At 39.2% G+C, this 20,886-nt stretch overlaps 1 protein-coding gene across 2 annotated transcripts in view; it reads right to left on the bottom strand.

The window, feature by feature from the left end:
• hpse2 (heparanase 2) overlaps window positions 1-20,886 on the bottom strand; it is a 132,423-nt gene that overhangs the window by 22,512 nt on the left and 89,025 nt on the right. For both annotated transcript variants that reach the window (XM_088086092.1, XM_042502298.2), the window contains 3 exons: window positions 10,256-10,429; window positions 9,009-9,180; window positions 3,911-3,958 (listed from right to left, as the gene is read on the bottom strand). In XM_088086092.1, the coding sequence (XP_087942218.1) occupies window positions 3,911-3,958; window positions 9,009-9,180; window positions 10,256-10,429 (394 nt within the window). The remainder of the gene's footprint in view (window positions 1-3,910; window positions 3,959-9,008; window positions 9,181-10,255; window positions 10,430-20,886) is intronic.

Below are 20,886 nucleotides of genomic sequence, written 5' to 3'. Positions count from 1 at the left end.
CAAAAAATGTGTTCTCACTTATTTATAATGATATCCAATCACTCAGATAGCTATGGTTTTATATGCCCAGATTTGAGATGTTGATATAGGAGATTTTCGCTAACACCCTGATACAAAAGAGGTAAAGAAAATTTTATTTGTGGTGCTCACAGCCCAGAAACAAGACTAAGCAAGTGACTCTGATAGGTTGTACTGTAGTTGGACACATTGGTGCAAAAACACCAACGTGCAAGCATGTCACATTGACAACATGCTGTAGTTTTGCACTTAATATTTATCATGTTTACCATCTTAGTTTAGCATGTTAGCATGCTACATTTTCCAGTTAGCACTAAACACAAAGCAAAGCTAAGGCTGTTGGGAATGTCATTAAATTTGCAGGTATCAGCACAAACTGCACTGAAAAGACCTGCGGGGACAGAACCCCTCCAAGAGCACTAACCTCCAAACGTTCAAATCCCACCTCTAGACCCACCTTTTTAAATCTGCTTTTAATGTTTGATTTATTCACATTTCATGTCTTTCTGTTATGCTTTATTGATTTTGTTGATATTTTCTGTATGTTTAAGTGATTTTAACTGACTTTGGGTTTTTTTTTACTATAAAGCGTCCTTGAGTATTGTGAAAAGCACTATTATTATCATTATTATTATTATTATTATTAAAAGCTGCTTCACTCTGTAATCATTGACCTTGAACTCCAGACTTTATTACTTGTTTGTTTTTTTTTTTATCAGAAAAGCATTCAGTTGTGATGCACAGTTGTGTGGAGATTTTTGTTGTTTTGTTTTGTGTGTGATGGTTTTTTTTTTAAATGTAGTTTTATGATGCATTGTCTGTCTCTTGTCCTTTTCTTTGTATCACTTTATATCATGTGCTATTGTGTGTATTATTTGTCTTGTGTTTTTGTTTGGGTTTTTTTTGTACAATGTTTCATAATGTTATTGCACCGTGTCTTTGGGACTGCAGATGCAAATTAACTCTTAACTATAATCTGGTATGGTGCATCAAATGGTAACGATTGCGTTTTAAACTGTACATGGTCCCTTTTAAATAAATAAATACATTAAATAAAAGTATTTGATCATAACCCAAAGTAATAGATAAAATGAAATTTTGACCTGTTGATGGCAAAGAAAATATAAGGAATCTCAAATTTATCCTGAACGTAGCAATTCAACCCTCATTTAAAGCCACAAATGTCGACCTTGTGGTGCTGCAGGAGAAAAAGTCAGGGGGTCATCAAAGACTCATCCACTGGGAACTATAAATGTCTGTAAAAAAAATTCATGGCAAGAAATGTGTCAGCCTGGACCAAAGAGGTAGACCGACTGACTGACAAACTATTGTTGCCATTCCTGCACTAAGGGACTGTTAATTATTTATGAGAAAGAGGTTGGGGTGGAGGGTTGCAAAATGAGGGGAGGCAAGTGAAATAATTTTTAAGCAGTGGGGAAGGACTTATGTTTTTTCATTTTTTCTTCAGGGAAGGACATTACCTCTGAACCCTACACCCACCAGTGGTTTTGAGAGAAATGTTTTCTTAAAAAAAAAAGAGGCAAAACTATACCATTTGTCATAGCCAGAAACTGTAAAAACACAAATTATTGTCGGTCCTTCAAATTTCTGACGGTCCTTGAACACTCATGAGCATCTAACGCTTCCATCAGGAAACATAGCCAAATCTAAAAAATTGCAGTATTTCATCAAAATCACTTTATTTCTCATCTTTCAATCAATATTTTGCCAAGATTTGATCCATTAGCACCAGATCAAAAAATATATATATATTTTTTTCTCTCCTGCATGCTTGATAATAACAAAAAAACTAAGACAATCTTTCTTTCAACTCCAGGATTTCATTTTCAATGTTTAACTGTCAATCATAAAAGGGTAAGTTTTTATTAACTGAAAACGGCTGCCGTGCAAGGTTACTAATATCATTCTGGCTGCTGCTGCTGCTGCTGGTTCTGTTGTGAATGTTACATTTTTTCTTTGGGGAAACAGTCATTATATGCACATGTTGCTGATGCTGGCTTTGTGCACGCTGTGATTTGTGTGTGTGTGTGTGTGTGTGTGTGTGTGTGTGTGAGAGAGAGAGAGAGAGAGAGAAAGAGAGAGAGACATAGCCTTAGTAGTTGGTTTTGTGTGGTGGGATCAAAGACCGTTGGCTTTCATGCGCACATATTTTGCTTCAGTGCATAACACTGTTGTATAATGATGTGATTGTGAGGAGGATTTGCATTTTGCTTAAGAAATTAGACGTTTGTTTTGACGATAACTCATCCCTCCATACTACTTCCTCATTGCATTGGCTGGGATACTACCTAGGCCTACATTTAGTGTGAATACAAATAATACGGACATGCATTTTCCCCGTGTCCCTTGGGGAGGCTTTAGTAAAAATATTTGCAACTCTGGGGAGGGTCAATAAATATCAAATAGTTCCTAAAGAATGACATTCAAAAAATTTAAGAGCAACATTTCTTTCCCAAAACAATGTCCTGGTTACTCTGTGTGACTGTGTGTTCTGTGAATTATCCAGAGTAACAAGGTCAGTGTTTCTGGAGACAGATGTTTCTTCTTTTTTTTTTTTTAAACAGAACCTTTATCTCACAACATGAGAAAATAAAACCAAAACAGCCTACATTGATACAAACCACAAGTGAAAAAACATTTTTCATTATTTAGGTAAATCGACTCACAAACAAACAAAAAACAGAAAAAAAACAGTGCATCCAGACAACCAAGCATGCATTTTTGAAACAAAATGGGCACACTCTTCCAGTGAGGTGAAATACTGCAGACAGATTAAAAAACAAGAGAGGAGAAAGAGATACAGAAAGAGAATGACTACACACAGTGAACAAGTTTTGTTGGAAAATCCAAAAATTGACAGGCTGTAACTGAGCCACGATGCTGTAAATGACAAATTACAATGTTTTGGAAAAACGTCATAACATAATGCGAACCATATATCCATGTTTCGTGATCCGGAGGTACACAAATATTCAACTACATGATGTTTCATTGCCACAAGCTCCAAAAGAACACCTCTGACCGTAAAAATACTCTCTAACAAATCTATCTGATTCTTTAAACCAGTTTATAATGAACGCTGCATTTCCAACGCACCATGTTTGACTCAAAACAACTAGAGCCAGCTGCAGGGAAGTAAAACCTATGTCGTAGACGTGTTTATGAGTAGTCTCCACTTTTATATGTTTGGCTTCTTTTGTAGAGGTCAGAGCTGCTGTCACGCAGGCTAGTTAGACTGGAATCTGGATCTCTGGTGTAAAACTAGCTAATTGACAGAGGGAATGAGCCAGAGCATATGGTTTGATTTCAGCAGTGTTGGTGTTTTTGTGAGCCTCACTGCCACCCCTACATCCTTCCGTTTCTTCTAATTTTAATCTAATGAGACCTGACCTTCACCTTGATGACCACTCACTCAGTCACATGGGGCTTGTCTGAGCTTATGAAGTGGGTGTGTCTCTTTGTACAAGTTTGACATGTGTGTAAATAGATGCAGATTAAACACGGGGAAAAGGATCAAACCATTGATTTGTCTGTATGCATTCCTACAGTATGTGCAATACACAAATGACAGGTGTTACTTATTTAACACATGCACTCTTTCAGCCTCTTTTCCTGTTGTTCCATTAACAGGATAAACACCGTTCTCAACAATATGCGTCAGTCTCTCTCAGTAACAGTGTTAATAATGGCTATTACTGGCTACTGAACACATGCAATATGCTGATAAAGATACATAAGCACAACACAGCCCGTGATGTCAGATTTATGTTTATTTAAGTGAGTATTCTACAGTTTTAGAGGAGTGCAGATTGATTGGGGGGGTTTCTATGGAGAAAATAATAAAAATAGAAAAAAAGGGTAAAATACCTACTGTTGCCACGTAACTGCATCAACAACAGAGCCAGCATTCTTCATGAACCTGAAAGTCAGAAAAACATACTTGTCTTAACCTGACTGGCACTTTTACATCAACATGAAGACACTTTTCAACAAATTGGGTCTTATTTTCACATCTAAGAGTCTATATTAACATTCTATAACTCCACAACCCCCCTCTCCACATTATCTGTCAAGAAGAAATATGAAAATATGCAAGAAACTCTGAGGCAGGCAGGCGGACAATACAGGTTGCCAACATATCCCTGTTTTACCCCAATAATTTAGAAAGTGGAACAAAGATGAATTCACCAAAAATGACTTTTTTTTTTTCAAACTGAGGTTTTGTTAACAACATAATTTACGTCCAGTTCCAAATATGTAAATGTTTTTTAACTACCTTAACAAAATACAAAACAGCAGGAGTCACAAAACAGGTCTCTCACACACATGCACATGTCCATTTGAACTGTCCATTGCATTTAAAACAAGCCATGTGTGGACCACTATGCTTAATATTGTAGGTTCATGCTGAACCAGGAGGTGCAGAGTCAGTTTAGTTTATGAGGAGTAAATAACAGTTTTCCACAAGCAAAATAACTACTCAGTCTTTTAGGAGGTTGATTTGTTTATCTGAATGAATACTTTGTGTTGTGTGTTAATTCTATTAATTAATTCACTTCACACCAAGTGTTTAAGTTAAGATGGTAAAACTGCAAACTACAAAAATTCAAGGCCCAGTTACCAGAAGAATATGTTGGCATTTTAAATTTCTGAAAAGCAACGGATCTGTTAAATTTGTACGATTCATACATATCAAATGAATGTTTAAAAAGTGAGGTACTATATGAGCTGACTTTGTTATTGGGAGGTGGAGGGAATGGTGGATGGCATGGCACCTAGGCGAGATCCTTGCCAATCCATAGACCATTGTTCGTGACCATCAAACAACAAAACTGTTTTGTTTTTTCAGTGAGTCATCCTTCTAACAGATTTTAGCCACCAAATATGGGTGCTTTATTTCAACCCTTAGCTGTTTTCCAGTGTCTTTAAAGCCACCAAACTTTTGGTGTTTTTTAGTGGCCTGTCACTGTGTGGGATCCCGACAGTTTCAGCGTTTCAGGTGGAGAGAGACACAGTGCGCCACGGAGCTTCAGTGTTAACTGAAAGAGCCTGTTGAGCCTTACCTGCTTGTCAGCTGTTGTGACATTTTAGTTTGTAAAGTTAAAAAAACTCTGAGAGTTATCAATTTGTCTCTTAAATTTCATTATGCGTCTGAAATGATAAGGGTCCTAATTATATAGGATATTGAAAATCACCTGCTCTGTACTGCAGGAGAGGGCCTCTCGGGGTGAGCTACGGGGGGGCTCACGTGTTTGCGTTCAGTGCTGCTCATACCAACGCAGAAATTGCTCGACTCAGTTAATAAACCCGTTAATAACCGTTGGGTAAAATGATCATTCCTGTCACTGTGTGTGTGACAGGCACAGCAGCAGAATAAAAAAAACACTTAAATTACATTTGTCCTCTGCAAAAGAAAGAATATCCATATGCCTAAATTGAAAACCGGTTACCTACCCAAATAAACCAATACCCAAATAGCCAAATATTTGGGTCCAGCCCTAGTTTCCACCAGGGATTGTGTCACAAAAAAAAGCAAATTTTTTACAAAGACATTGCTCCGTTTGGTGACTGGAGAGGTGGTTTTAGCAAGACATCACTGTTTTTCCAGCCAGGATCATGCCATTCAAACCAGGCATTTTAAGACAAAATATGACCTTTCGTTGACCATTGCCAAATATTTTTGTGCCCAAAACCTTATTAGACATTGACCACAGCATTATCTAAATGTAAAGTTTCAACATATCCACTATATAACATAGAATGCCCAACTTTATTCTGGCGATTGGTTAGAAATTTAGAGGAAATAATCAGTTTAAAGCCCTGCTAGTTTTATAAAACAGTAAACAACACTTTAAAGTGTTTTGCTGTTCCTGCAGCTTGTACAGTTTGCTTTCAGTTAAATACAAACTCGTGTCCACAAACACCAACTCAACACATACACAGTCCCTCCCGCTGTCTGCCTTCCTTTTCCTGAGCTTTTGCAACTCTGTGTGTGTGCGTTTCCTGGTCTACCTGACCCAAATCTCTCCATATTTGGGGGTAACAGCTTGTCAGACATGCCAAAATGTGTATCTCTAAACTTTCACCGCTCTGGCTTGTTTAGTCTGTTGAGCTCTGATATTTGGACTGTCGAGCAGCTCAGTGTCTAATTCATCTTATTTCCTGAGAGCAGCAGAGTAGTTGGGCTGTCAAACACAAAAGCCACCCCCTCGTAACAGTGTCAAACACACAAGAAGCACCCCGTCGTTAAATGTGTCACCCATGACCTGCAGATACTCCAGCTCTCTCCTCTTCATCCTCTCAGCCCTCCTCCTCTTCTCACCACTCATCTTCTACATCCTCCCTTTCCTCTGAGTCCACTGCTCATCAATCAGTCTGAACCGTCCAGTACACATACACACACACTGGTGCGCACAAACACACACCTTTTATTTCTAAGTAAATATGAACTGTGAGCACTCAGTGAGATAAACAGCAGACCCTAATGGTTTCAGTAATGTAAGTAGCTCAAGTGCACAGCGGAGGGAGACCCATATCAAATTATTCTTTCTCTTCTGTCTTCCAACTACCTGTCAAAATGTGTGTGGTTTCAGAGAGGAGCTGGAGACAGATTCAGACTGAGACATACTGAGACATTAAACTGTTCCTCTGTATGCATATCTGCACATCCACTTTCAAACACGCACAAAACAAAACTGTATGGACTCTTTTTGTTCAAAGGAATGCTGTTCCCTGATTATCTAGGAGTGCAAACTAAAGCCAGAGCTGTATATTCCACCTCTGTCACTTCTAACGCTTGTTACCTGTAAAAGAAAACAAAAAAGATACGTTTCTGGTGACTGACAAGAATAGCATTGATTACAGCTTCCTTTCAGCCACAGTTCAATGTTCTGTGGTTAAAGGGTGGTTAGGTTTCGGCACATAGACCTACCAACACGGTTAGGAAAAGATCATGTTTTGGCTTGGTGGCACGATCTGGAGAAATAACAGTGGGAGGCTAACAAACACCAACGCTTGGTGCCTAAAAAGCAGCTGGAAAAACAGCAATGTCTCCCTTGTTTGATGGTCTCTAAAAGTGATCTGCAGCAGTCGGCAGCTCGGCAGACATCTTGCCGAGGTTACACTTTAACGTTCCCCTCCCTCTCCTGATGACAAAGTCTGCTCATATACCATGTGACTTTAGAAAAGTTCATAGGATATGTATGAAATGAGCAAATGTAACATATTCCTGGTTTGTTGAAACATAAAAAGCTCAGATTTTGCTCAGTAACTGGGCTGTATATTTTCGTGTTCTGGAAAAAGACAACTCTCCATATGGTTACACTTTATTTGGATCATCACACACTGATAGAGTTGTGTATGTCCATCTATGTTTGATTTTCAGTCTGTGTTTGTTGTACAGGGCCACTGTTGTATCCATTTCAGACACTTTGTTTCAATTTCAACAGGCAGAGAAGCTCAGAAGGGCTTAACTTATTTGGAAGTGATGAATACATTTGAGAGATGACATCATTTATTTGGTCAACAGAACTGAGAAAGCATTTTTTGTCTGAAAGGGCTTTTAACAAATTAAACCAGGCAGTGACATCTAAAAGTAACCTGCGTACATGCAGTGTCTGATAGAAAGATTATCTGAAGGTTGTGGTTTTTGTAGATGAGAGAAGTATTACGGCTTGTTTCACATAGAGATGCAGCCAATAGTCAAATTACATTTTATGCCACTCCAACTAATTTTCTATCAATATGAGATTGTCCATTTTTAACACTGCAGCATTTTATCCCACATGCCAACATTTTCTCACATGTTAAAGGTAGACTATGCTGGATTTTCCTGAAAAATGGATCCCTCTCATTTATCACTTATGACCCACTAGAATTGTGTGGTGATGTATTTTTCTGCAGAGGCTCTGCCCCCTGTTTGTATTTTCTTATTTTCTTCTTATTTTTGTGTGTTTGGATATTCCTCAGCACAGTGTGCAGGTGTGATTGGGATTTCATAAAAAGGTAGTGACCAGGTGCCAGTCTGTAATTAGCACAAATCCAAGTTAAAACCGTGGGCACAGTGTCTAAAACAAAAAAAAAAACAGTCTGAGGTGGCTTTACTGAATAGTAACCAACAATTCCTGCATAGTGTACCTTTAAACTTTTGTTAGTCAATTTCATAACTTCGAAATAACAAAATAAAAACCTACTTAATTCATATAACTACTTTATGTTGCCAGTGTTATTGTATTCTTTGTTCTCTGTGTTTTATTTTCCAAAAAACATAGCCTGTGAATGTGATGTTTGTTGGCAGGAGACTTGGCTCTCAAGCATGAACATGAGCCTCCTTGCAACAACTTTCCCATGTGGAAATAATATAGATTTGTCAAAGGAATTGTGACAGAATCAGTATATGTAAGTAAGTTTAATGTCTCTTCGAGTTGTTCTTTAACATTGATTTGAATGATATCAGTTGCCCGGAAGATGACGCTAATCTGAAATCCTATGTTTGCCTTTAAAAGAGATAAAGTACTACTGGCTTGTAGGTAACAAGCAGAGTATAAAGCTGCCAATATCGGTCTTGTGCCGTATAGTTATGACTGTAAAGTGTAATTCAGTCTGACGAGGGGACAGGCTGCGGCTGAGAGAGGGCCATTAGATAAGAGTCAAAGTAAAGCTGGTGGAGCTCCTGGGTAAAACCAGCAGGTGGGACGTTGTGCCGTCACGTTATCAATCAGATGACACTTTATTTAGGTTGACTTGGTATAACTGGAGCTGAGACGCTGAAACCTGCAGAGTGGAAATCCATAAACACTGAACACCACTGCAGTGTGTGTGTATATGCGTGCACGTTAAACACAGTTAAGCTCAGTAAAAGTCCTTAACCAATGGAGCATACTTTCCACTACTTTCCTCCCTTTTCTTCCAGCAGGATAGCCTAACAAGGACAGGAATCCTGCCCTTTCAAAGTTTTATTGCTGACTCACCCATCAAGCAGCAGGATGGCGTTCTTGCGGGGTCGTCCTGCATTTGGGCCGTAGAGGTGAGCTCGGTGGTAGTAGCGCACAGACTGCAGCAGGGTCCGCAGTTTAGTGTAGTCCTGAGCCAACTGGGTGCTGTTGACTGCACGACCCACCATGCTGCGGTAGGCATTGGGCTCTGGGAGGAGGAGATGCACAACACTGAGTCAGAGAGATGGAGTTTATACAAGCAACAGTGGGAAAGGGGGGATTTTGATGTTGTTGTAGTCTGATCTTGCTCTCCTAGCGAGTATCAAACAGCCGGTAGAATAAGGGATAATTGGGCAATTCGCAGTAATACAGACAGATGTACTCAGTGTCAGGCGAACGGTCCAAGCACACAGGGTGGCCTTGCAAAATCAGTAAAACAAGGAGAGCGAGGGAGCTCGTTTCCCCAAACAGAGGAAAAGTTTTGCAGGCCCACCGCTCTTTAAGCACTCCACTAAAGAGCATTGTGAAAATGTCTGTAATAGATTGTGTTTAAGCTGTAAAATAAATATTTCAATATGTCTGTTTTATGTAGCTGTTTCTGTGCTTTACTCTTAAAAACTTTAATGAGAACATTATTAGCAAATCTTAAAGGATCAGCCTCCACAATTAAGCTTTTTGTCTGCAGCGTCTGGGTAATTTACTTGCAATGATCATTTTTGCTATGGTTCAAGTCCCCACTAAATATTTCACGTGGTGTAATCAATGCATTTTGCATGGTACTTTTAGGCTTGGGCTTAAATTAAAGTTTCTGTTGTGAGCTTTGTTGCAGATTTAATAAAATGAAAATATAAAGTGAAGTGCAGCAGGGGGAACACAGGGTTTTGGGTGCACTACAGCTCCCAAGGAAAACAGATGGTTAGGATGACATGAGGACTAACAGTTCCTTTCATTCCCGACTGAACCCTCGGTTTAACCCTTAAACCGCTATACTCTCACTTACAGCTCACTAATGTCGCTCTCTATCAAAGTCGTTAGAACCAGAAAATGCTTACTGTAACTGCATTCTTGTGGCAAAGTTTAAGTGGACAAATAATGTTCATTGAAAGTAAAGGTACTTCATTGAAATTATGTAAATTATGTTACATTTCTGAGTGTAAGGGTTTCCAATACGCTGCAGGAACATAGACCATCAACTCACCAGTTAAAAAAACTGGTAAAGACAGAAATTTTTCTACAGGCTGCAGCCTCATGTAATTTAATATGTGATGTGTAGTCGTACTGACCGTTGCCCAGCTCCCAGGAGATATTGTACTTCTTGCCAGCGCCGTACTTGAGGAGGCTCAGGGTAGAGGAGGTGTTCCAGGAGTTGTCTGGGTTTCTGTGCAGCGAGTTGAGCCCCAGGATCAGGTGCAGACCAGCACAGTCAGCAAAGTTGTACAGTTTGTCTAAAGACCTGGCTGGGAGAAACCCACAAAGCAGTTGTAACTTTGATTCTTTTTACGCAATTGGAATCACATGACCACATTATGGAGACCATGTCGAACTCATAAATTTACTGCTTTGCATGTCCCATGTAATATGGGTTTCTTTTATTATTCAACAACTATATCCGGAACACAACTTATGTTACTCTCTGTACGATACAATCCAATATTAGCAGCTGTGTCTGCTTTATTGTTGTGTCACTGAAGATAATATAAAAAGAAGCAGTAAACTGCGTTTTCCATTTTGTATACAAATTTAAAGTAATTTTTTATTGTGATTGTGGTGCTGTGCACAATTTTTTAAAGGGACCACTTGTGCTTTTGCTTATTTTCTGTCATATCTAATGTTGCAAAGTCTGACATTTATAGGAATATCCCTTAAACTCAGAGACTCAAATTGTCATTCAGAAACCCTCAGTCGACTGAGACTGCTTCAAGTCGTGCAGTGGGCTTTTTTTGTCTGTGCAGTGTACTTCTGAGGATGCTTTGGTCCCCAGATTTTGTTGTGGAGTGAGAGGTTAGTGAGTGAGTGAGCGCTCTTGACTTCATGCTACTCTTTGCAGCTGCGGACCTGCAGGCAGCAGCACAGAGAGAGCGAGGCCGCACCATAAGGTGAAGAAGTGGTGAAATTAAAGCTTAAATAGGATGCAGTCTCTTGTTTTGTTTGATATGTAGTGTGCATTTGCAATCTGTCGTTAGCACTGCTATCTTGTTTACTGTATGACATGAATGCCACTGTCACACTGATTGTCCTGCTGAGTCCCGTTCAAACTTTTGGTTGCCCATGTTGTTACTTTCTCCCAATTTCAAATCATATCACTGCTGAAATATGTCTGGTTGACAAGATTTTTCTTTAGAAGATTTTATCTGCTCTGTTACAGTCATTTCCCAACTGCAACGATAATGCAAAAACTCTGAGTGCAGATACAGAAGACACAGAAACATTATCAATCAGAGCAGACTGGGATTTTCGAGGGGGCTTAAAGAGACAAGCACAAAATCAGAGCTTTCAGACAGGGGGTGAAAACAGGTGCTCCAGCACAGACAGTATGAGGGAAATTAAGTGTTGTTTTTTTTTTTTTTTACATTAAAGCATGTAAACATGTTGCAGTAAAAAACAAAAAATACAAGCATGAACATGAAAATGAGTGAAAATGATAATAGGTCCCCTTAAACAGAAATTAAAAGAGCTCCTGGTCATACACAAATTTTACGAAACAGGTCTGGCTGAAAAAGTAATATATAACATTATAAAGCACTCAGGTTCTCAATGCTGAGAAAGAGTGGAAGAGTTGTAGATCACCAAATGAAAAAAAGCCATTATAAAAACTTTGGTTTTGTCCTTTCAAACAAACAAGCCCCTTCTCATGTGACTCTTAAAACAGGGTGGTTTCTTCTAAATTCGTCAACCTCAGTAAATCATAACGTATACAGTCAGCACACAAAGATTCCATTTCTCAGCAGTAATGTGTATGGACTTTGTACATGTGTGTCCATTTTATGCACATGACAACAGAGTCTCATCTTAAACAACATTCAGTGAGAGTCCAGAAAGACTGATTTTCCCATCATGGACCCCTGTGGTGATGCGCCCCTCAAAGCTGCGAGCACGGGATCGTTTTGTGCCTCTGCAGCTGACAACTCGCTCATGTTTTGTCTGCTGTCTCCATCAACACTCTCACTGGGCAGCAAAGGATGAAGGCCATACTACAGATGCTGGCATAATGGTGAAAGTGCCAAAAGTGTTTGTTTATATTAAAACACGTGACTGGAGGCTGCTCCTGGATATCTCAGGCTCAATTTGAAATTTAATCTGTTTGGAGTCATTCTATTAATGTAAATATTTCCCTGACATTCGACCCTTGCTTTCTCGCTTCAACAGGAAACAGATGAAGAAAGTGATCCTGTCTGGCTCTAGCAAGAGTTTGCCCTCAACTGTGGGTTTAGCACCAGCTGACCTTGCCAAGTGATTGCTACGGCAAATGTGGAATGAAGACAAAAGCAGCAGGGTGCATGTGAGGTTGTTCACCTGGATACATACTGAGCTGTTACAACTATGCGAAAGGTTCTCTAATATTATAACATGTAGTGAATTAATGTGAGACATACAAACGTCTGGCTTTAAGTCAGAATACATTGGAATGCTGAACAATGCTAATTGAGACACATTTCAGCACAAATGTGTTTTTTTCAGCATTTACTGTGCCTTTATTTCCAACGGAGCAGACATTATGTCTAATCCACAGAGCAAAAAGAGAGAACAGAAAGATTGATGGTTGCACCTGGCATTCATTCGCTTTCCAGCAACAGCAGGACGAAGCCTGAAAACAAAAAATATTGCTAGCAGTAACAATGGTTTTATTACACAAGGCACTCTTCAGGGGTGTATGTCTTCTGAGTGCACTGTCTGTTCTCCATCTCATTTTAATAACCACTAATAATGTTATTATCATAATTGTTATTATCATAACTCCTTCCCTCTGTGGTTAAATTAGAGTGGTGTCTGTTTGCAGGAGCAGAGTTGAGGGCAACAGGACAGAGAAAGTAACGCCAGATGTGGCTGTCAAGATGAGTGATTCCAGGCCTTTCCTCACCTGAGATCTGAGCAGACGGCAACCAGCCTCTCTCCAAGACACAGCCAGCAGCCATGCAGACACATCATAAAGGCATCATTAAATGCCCAGAGCTGCTAAAAAATACTGTCTCTCTGTCGGGGAGCTAAGAGCAGCATGTAAGATCAAATAAAAGTCTATGTGTTTATGTGTCAGTTTGGTTCCTGGAAAATTTTACTATTCATTCTACTTATGCAGCGACAGATGAACGCACAGCAGGCTCTTTTCTGTCTTTGCACCTTAAAGGTATGTTAAATGCTGAGGTCAAAGGAAGTACTTCAGCAGAAAGTGGATCAGAAGTTAAACCATTCTTTAATATCAATTTAATGGCTATAAAAACATCACTGATACTAGATGGAACTGTAATGATTAGCCAATTTGCTGTTTGTCTTTGTCCAACCTGGTCTCACTTCCATCTTGTCAAATACAGATGATTGGTCACTGGCCACCGGTGTCACATAACGATGCGCTGAGTTTAGCAGGATTATGACACTGGTGATGGCATTTTTTGATGCTCCGAGCAACTGCCGTGGTAAAAAGAGTGAGATAGAGCACATAGGATGGATGGGTCAAAAAACTCTCATTAGGGTATTTATTAATCCCAAAGGTATGTTTTTCAATACTGTCGTAAATACAGGCGCTCCTCTTTCTATTAAACTCATTTTATGTAGCGCACGTACGACCATAGTTCAGTCTGCGGTCTCTCCTGCTGGAATAGTCAGTTGAACTGAAAGACAGTTACAGGACTGTAAACAGCCGGCAGCCAGTAACAGCAACAGCAACTGAGTAATCCGCAGTAAGCCAGTTTCTGTTTCGGTTGCGTACACTAACAACAGCTACTGGCCCATGGAGGAAGTATGGCATTACTGGCCAGCATAGCTGTGCTCTCATTTATTGCCTGACAAGAGCAGGGGATCATATGCCTTCTTCCAAAAAGAAAAGGATGCTGAGTAGATTCACCCCCCTGGTGTCAGGAAATCTGCAGATCACTAAGGTCGAACATGAAAGAGCTCCTATGCCGACACTGTAGAGCCCTGAATCTACAAATCTGTGATCCTTGGCAGAGGAAAATAATGACATTACCAAGACACTGTGAATATGTGTGTGTATGCACATGCACACACACTGTGTGTGTGTATGTGAGCTGCTACTATCACATCTGGAGAAATGAAGCAGTATTTAATGAAATATTGTGGTAAATGGTGAATTAAGGGTGAAATAGCAGCACTTATTGTTATTGGACATTTACTCTCCTAAACTGGAACAACACAAATGATCTACTGTTTCACAAACACAGACATACTCGATCAATCAAGCCAACATTAGACTGCCTTTACTTCTGTTAGTACTATCAAGCCAGTAATAAATGGTGCTTATCCCACTGACATTAAATAATCTCCCTGAGTCAACATGGTTATTCAGTTTGCTGTTTTCTTAAGAATGACAGTTTCTTTCAGTATGTTGTAATACGTTTTAAACTGCGTCTTAAAATTCTCAATTACACATAACACATTGAAAGCCTGTCTAAGAGGTCAAATTTACTGTACTCACTCAGTTTCAAACTTCTCTTTTATCTTGCAAACAGTCCAGCCAGAAATGAGCAGAACAATCCCAGAAAATAGTTTGTACATGTGTGTGTGTATATGTGCCTCTGTGTGTGTGTGTGTGTGTGTGTGTGTGTGTTGGCGTGCCTTTGTGTGTTTGTGTGCAGCGGAAAGAGCGGGGTCTGGATATTGTCAAGCTGTCTATCTGATAGAAAAGCCAGTTCTGTGAAGCAGAGAGAGGTCGGCAGCATCAGTCAGCGCTATGCCTCATTTCTGCAGCTCTGCATATTCACTCAAACACTGAGGTACACATAGGTCTATGTACGCTGGGCCCGCTCACACAAACAGTGTTTGCTGGTTTATGTACCACCCACTTGAAACAGACTCCCATATGAAGTTTCCAGTGAAATAACACTTTTCTGTGTAGCTGCACCTTTGGTGCAATACTAAAGGCTGACAAGACAGGTGTATCTTTACATAGTCTTGCATATCTCCACTGCCTGTGTCAGGGCAAAAAAAAAAAGTCTAAAAGAACACTTTATCATTCTGATACAGGGGGATAACTCTTTAGCTCATGTTTATTTCTTTAGACTAATCACAGTTATCTTGGGAGGTGCTAAGCCCAGGATGCAGCATCTGAGCCCTTGTAAAATGGTGTCGGGGAGGACTTGTTTTGGTGTCATCAAAATGGCTTTGCAAAAGAAAAAGCCACAAAAAACTATAACAGGTGTGCGTTGACTGTGTGATTAAACTTTTACTGATAAAAAAAGACAAACATAATTTGACAATCGGTGCCCCTCAGCTGAAGCATGACTATACTTCAGCTCTGGAAGAGCTCAGTCAAATTGTTAAAACCACATCGATTTGTTCCCTGTATGTGGTGCTTGCAGAACATTACTAGGACAATATCACAGGAACTTGTGTGAAGTGGAACTGACTAGTGTATTGGTAAAGCTAATGTCACTGGTGCATGCCACTGCCAGAGTAAAAAGACAAAACAAATTGAGTCCGGCTGTCCATGTCAGAAAACCAATCAACATTGGGGCATTATAGTCCTGTAAGAGTCTGGGCTTTTCTAAGGTACATTAACACGTTGTTTCAGTCATTGTATTTTTTTACAATTGACCTAAAAAAACAAACAGGTATGCCTTATTGCATGACTCAAAATCTTCATCAAAATTTGCTATCAGCATGTAGGTTGTTATTGTTTTCCATGGCAAAGGGGATTTTGAAAACATGCAGATAGCAGAAGGGAGGGAGAGTGCCAGCATAAATAGTCAGCCAATGGCAGGTTTATAGCTACAGTCTACATCCACTGAGTCCGACGAATCTTTACATCACAGGCACTCCTGGTGCAGCTTCAAATTGTGATGTTTTACTTTTAAAATGTAACAGTCACTTTAATCAAATCATATATCCTCATTAAATAAGGGATTGCAAAGTTAATTATGAGAACACTTGCTATGGGGGACCTGGAAAGTCCTCAGCCTGAAAAAAACAGCTTTATTCAACTAAGTTGTGAAAAACCGGTTGAGAAGAGAAAGAAATCATTTTTAAATAGTTGGTGACAGTAAACTACAAACATAAACCATGTACCCTATATGCATAATGCTGTGTTATGAATCCACTACCAACTGTATAAGTCTACTAAAATTTCAAATGTTGACATTTCATGTCAGTGTTGCCAGAAAAAGAGAGGCCAAAAATATTACAATCTGAAACAACTTCAGTTTTTGGCAGGGATTTTTTTTTAATGTAACCCGCTGTAAAGTGAGTTCTCAATGAATTCTCCTTGATCTACTGTGGCATAGATTGTACCAAATTGATAAGGATTGCTTAAATCAAAAAATGTAAGTGTCTCGAGTTCAAGATTTTCTGTTATGAACAGGAATAACATTATTTTAAAAGGATTTCTTAAATTAAAAAGGAACACATATAAATCTACACTCATACATACAGTCAGTTCAATTCATGACAAATAAGCTGGGCTTAGTCATCTTAAACCAGGTTTAGGTGGAAACAAAAGTTACATTAATAGTTAAACTGGCATTCATTCAAGCTTGCTTTCTGAAATATGAACACAGATGTACGCAGCCTACAGCTATGCAGATAGAAGTAACAGCATCTTCCCACACCTCCTCCCTCAAATACAAATTCCGATGATTTGTGAAAACAATTCTTGTCAAAAAATTTGCGTGTAGAAATGTGGATAATCCTACATTCCCCATAATTTTCTCCTTGAAAAAAAAAAGGGGGGGGGGCACAGCAAAAACTTTGTTTTCTGTCTCTGGTTTCATGTAATGCTGAAACATTATGACTTGCTGCCAGATGCAGCTGAGTGCTAGAGCAAATGTCAATTTGGATGTTTAGTTCCATCAAAGTCAGTCTGGAACCTACAAGCACACACACACACACACACACACACGCACACACACACACACACACACACACACACACACACACACACACACACACACACACACACACACACACACACACACACACGTGTGCGCGCAAACACAGAGGAGGCTTCAGCTGAGATCTGGCTCACTTTAAAAGCATGTGCAGACAGGGGAGAAGGCTGTTTAGAGAAGTTAATTCTGACTCTTTTCTTCTGTTTATGGATACAATGTGTTTTTCCATATCTGAAGATGCACGTGTTGCACTTTAGCTCCCACAGCTTTTAAAATGCATTGTAAGTGTGTCTTCACTGCTCATGAACATGATCTCACAACATTCCTCAAAATAGACTTATGAGACAATGACCTTGGACTTTTATATGTAGTAATTCATTCTTTGTGAATTAAATGCATTCATTCAAAAAAATTATGTTGACTTGAAGTCGAAAGTGACACACAAATCATGTTAGTGGGAAAAGCATGGTGCAACCAGGCATGTCCAAACTCTGGCCCCGGGGCCAATCATCACCTGCAGGTCTGATTTTAATGTCCCATTGCTTGTCTTTCAAAATATACTATAAAATTTAAGCAAATCCAGCAAGATCACTGCATTTTTTCTGTTCACCTCACAATTGAGGGACTATCAAACAGTTTGTAGACATGCACCAAATAGGAAATACAAAAGTGGAACCAATGTGTTTTCATTAATAAGCCAACAAAGGGTTCCCTGACAGCAGTCATTTCCTTATAGGTAGAAGAGAAAACAGAAAAGAAGAGTAAAGTGGACAGCAAGGGACACTGGAGTGGTGAAAAGTTTAATAAATTGAAAGATAAAACAGTTGGGCTTGTCTCATTTGTATGTGACTTTTTTTGTGCGAAGCAGCTGGCCCCCAAGTATTTTCACATTATTTTTGGCCCTTTTTTAAAAAAATTTGGACACCCATGGTGTAAACAGCTTCTCTCGGGCTGTCCGTCTGTCATATTGTCCTCAACATGCTGGGAACAATTGTAAATTACAGTATTCTTTTTACCAGGTTGTACCAGATGGTTGGCGAAGTAATTTCACATTTATACTTTAAAACACACCACATGCACGCATGCAGGCACAGACAAACAGGATTACTAGTCATGACAGATTTGGGAGTAAACTGCTTAAATATCCACAAAAACCTATGTGCAGCACATTTATCACCAGCTCCTCCATTATGGCTTCAATCTATTTCCCCCACCAGCTCCTTCAATTCGTCTAGCAACTCTCTGCCTTCTGTTTCTCATTGGCCCAGTTCCTCTACTAACAGCGGAAAAACACACTGCGACTGAAGCAAGGTCATCTCAAGACTGGCGTTTCCAATTTGCACATTTTTTTTTAAAAAAAAAGGATCACCAAAAGTTTAGGAACTGCTATCTATCCAGCTTGATCATTCATCCATATCGGTCAAAGTCAGACCGGTATACTGTTACAGTCGCTATATCGAAAGCTATTAAATGCGGTGGCTTGCTATGTTCGCATGGCGTATCTGCGACTTATCCTGACGTTAACTTGACACTGCATGTTAGGGTTGCACAGAGGGAGAAATGTGGTTCCAATATATTGTGAGCATGCGCTGCTCCGCCAGCGTATTGCACAGAACCCAATGCCTCCATGTTTACACACACACATCTCTGCATGGACTCTTCTTTCATACAGGATGGCTCCAATCCAGTGAAACCATTCAGGTCAAACCACTTTTGTATTTTTAAAGAATGCAAGATATGTGGTGGGCACCTGTTTTCAATTCCGTCAGTAGAGGGGGATTTATGTGTGTGTATGTGCGTGTGTGTTGAAACAAGAGTGTGAGAGGGAGATTACCTCAATCTGTGAATTTGCTGTGACTAGACTTGCGTGTGGCCTTCTTCTGTGTACCCAGTGTAGGGAGATGCAGAGCAAGTCGACAGAGCTGGTGAGTAAGATGAGTGGTATGTTAACATACACGGCTCTCTATGTAAAGTACATCCACTCTCTGCTGCTGTAATGTAACTCAAAACACTTGTTAGGGGAATAGGGTGTGAGAGAAATGCGTATGGGGTGTGAGTGGTTTTCACATCTGTTCAGCAACGGACGCAGTCTATCTCTCCCTAATGAGAAAAGTACGTTTTTTAGTTACTAATGACCTCACTGTGTTTGGCTTGTAAAGAAACAAGGTGTGTGGAAGCATTCGTTACCCGGGGGAGAAACATCATCATGTCTATTTTCTTTTGTTTGTTGCACTGTGCAACTACCTACAAACCACAACCAAACATGTCCAGAGGAGCCAAAACTGTTGGTGAATCACCCTGTTATTATAAACTGACATGCTGTTTAGTAACTCGTGAATGTAACCAATGATTCACCTCTGTCTGAGGAAAACAAATCTGTCCATTTTGAAAGTTTATCATTATCATTTAAAGGAAGTTAAATAAAAAGGTCTTCTGAGATACATCCAAAATGTTCCTTTAGCATTCTAGCTGGTGAGTGGGCGGTCGAGTGTACCAGTTGGAGTGACAGCTGAGCTGGCAGGGCTACAGAGACTAAATGTAAACAAACTTGTGTAACTGTAGCTTAAAAGCCAAGGACATTTTTTTCCATGTTTTTTACGCGTTTTTTGTTTGTTTTTAGTTTCTCCTTTCATTTTGGTTTTTTTTTTAACTTAGGTTTGTATTTTATTATTATTGCTAATACTGTTTTGTCATACTTGTATATTTTTTGTGCTCCTAAACTGTAAAGTTTAAGGTATATGATGAATTAATAAGTTCATTCTGAGAAGTAATATTACCATTGAAGATGTACTTAGTGGTGCTGAATATGGACATAGCAATGGCAAAAGAATAGTATTTAAACAAATATGTATTTAAGTATTTAAACTATATTATACTATACATCTCCTCTGTTTTCTGTGTGGTGTCTTTGGATTGAAAAAGTTTTAAAAAATGGCCAAGGACAAACAGTATTTGTTAGCAGTGGTGTTGAAGAACGACATTTAACATCTAAAACAAATATGTCAACATTCGAGTGCTGCACAGTTTGTTTATTTTTCCAGGTCCGTTCTGTTTAAACCCAATATTTCTGCACAGTTGCAAAAAAGAAATTAGGCTACACTAAAATTATTAGTATTATATTATTTAAGAATTAGATTCCAGTGGTGGCTGCATGGCATTGTTTCCAACTTGTAAGATCCAAACATTTCCAATAACTTCAAACTGTTATGAAATTCACAAGTCAAAATTTTAGGGTTGTACCTGACTAAGAACTCTGTTAGTTGGAAACAGACTTGGCTGTTTAATGTGAATATATGACTCCTTGTTCCTTTGTTTCCATATAGTTTTAGAATTTCATTCGGGCTCAGTCAACATTCAGGATGAAAGCGATGTTCACGATATATAGTAAAGAAGCCCTCTGACCCAATGTGTGATACCGACAGACATGTTGAACATTTTTTTGCCAACACTAGATATCAAAGGAAGCCAAGAGACTGTATCATATTAAGTTGCTGCAAACTGTAAATTCACCACTTCTAAGCAGAAGGCAGAAGATAACATTATCTCAGAGCCTGACAGACTCAGTCTGGGTCATCTGGGACTGCAGCTGCCTGTATCAATGAGAAGCATGGAAGCAAGAAGCTAAATTTGGAATATTGTATAAATATGTAATCATTTCCAAAATTGACAATGTGTCTTTATCTAGCAAAATACTCTGCTTTGGTATTTGTTGGCATTGTGCCTTTTACAACACAACACTTTTGCTGTGGTCAAAAAAAAGGCACAGCAGGCTTAGCTGTATTAATGGGGCAGTCTAACAGAAACATGAATTACATTTATACATCAAGGAAAGTTCGTTTTAATAAAAAAAAGAGCTTTAT

The sequence above is a fragment of the Plectropomus leopardus genome, chromosome 13 (genome assembly GCF_026936395.1).
Source record: "Plectropomus leopardus strain MGB_pleo_1.0 chromosome 13, ASM2693639v1, whole genome shotgun sequence".
NCBI classification, from domain to species: Eukaryota; Metazoa; Chordata; class Actinopteri; order Perciformes; family Serranidae; genus Plectropomus; species Plectropomus leopardus.
This window is presented reverse-complemented; position numbering and strand designations above follow the sequence as displayed.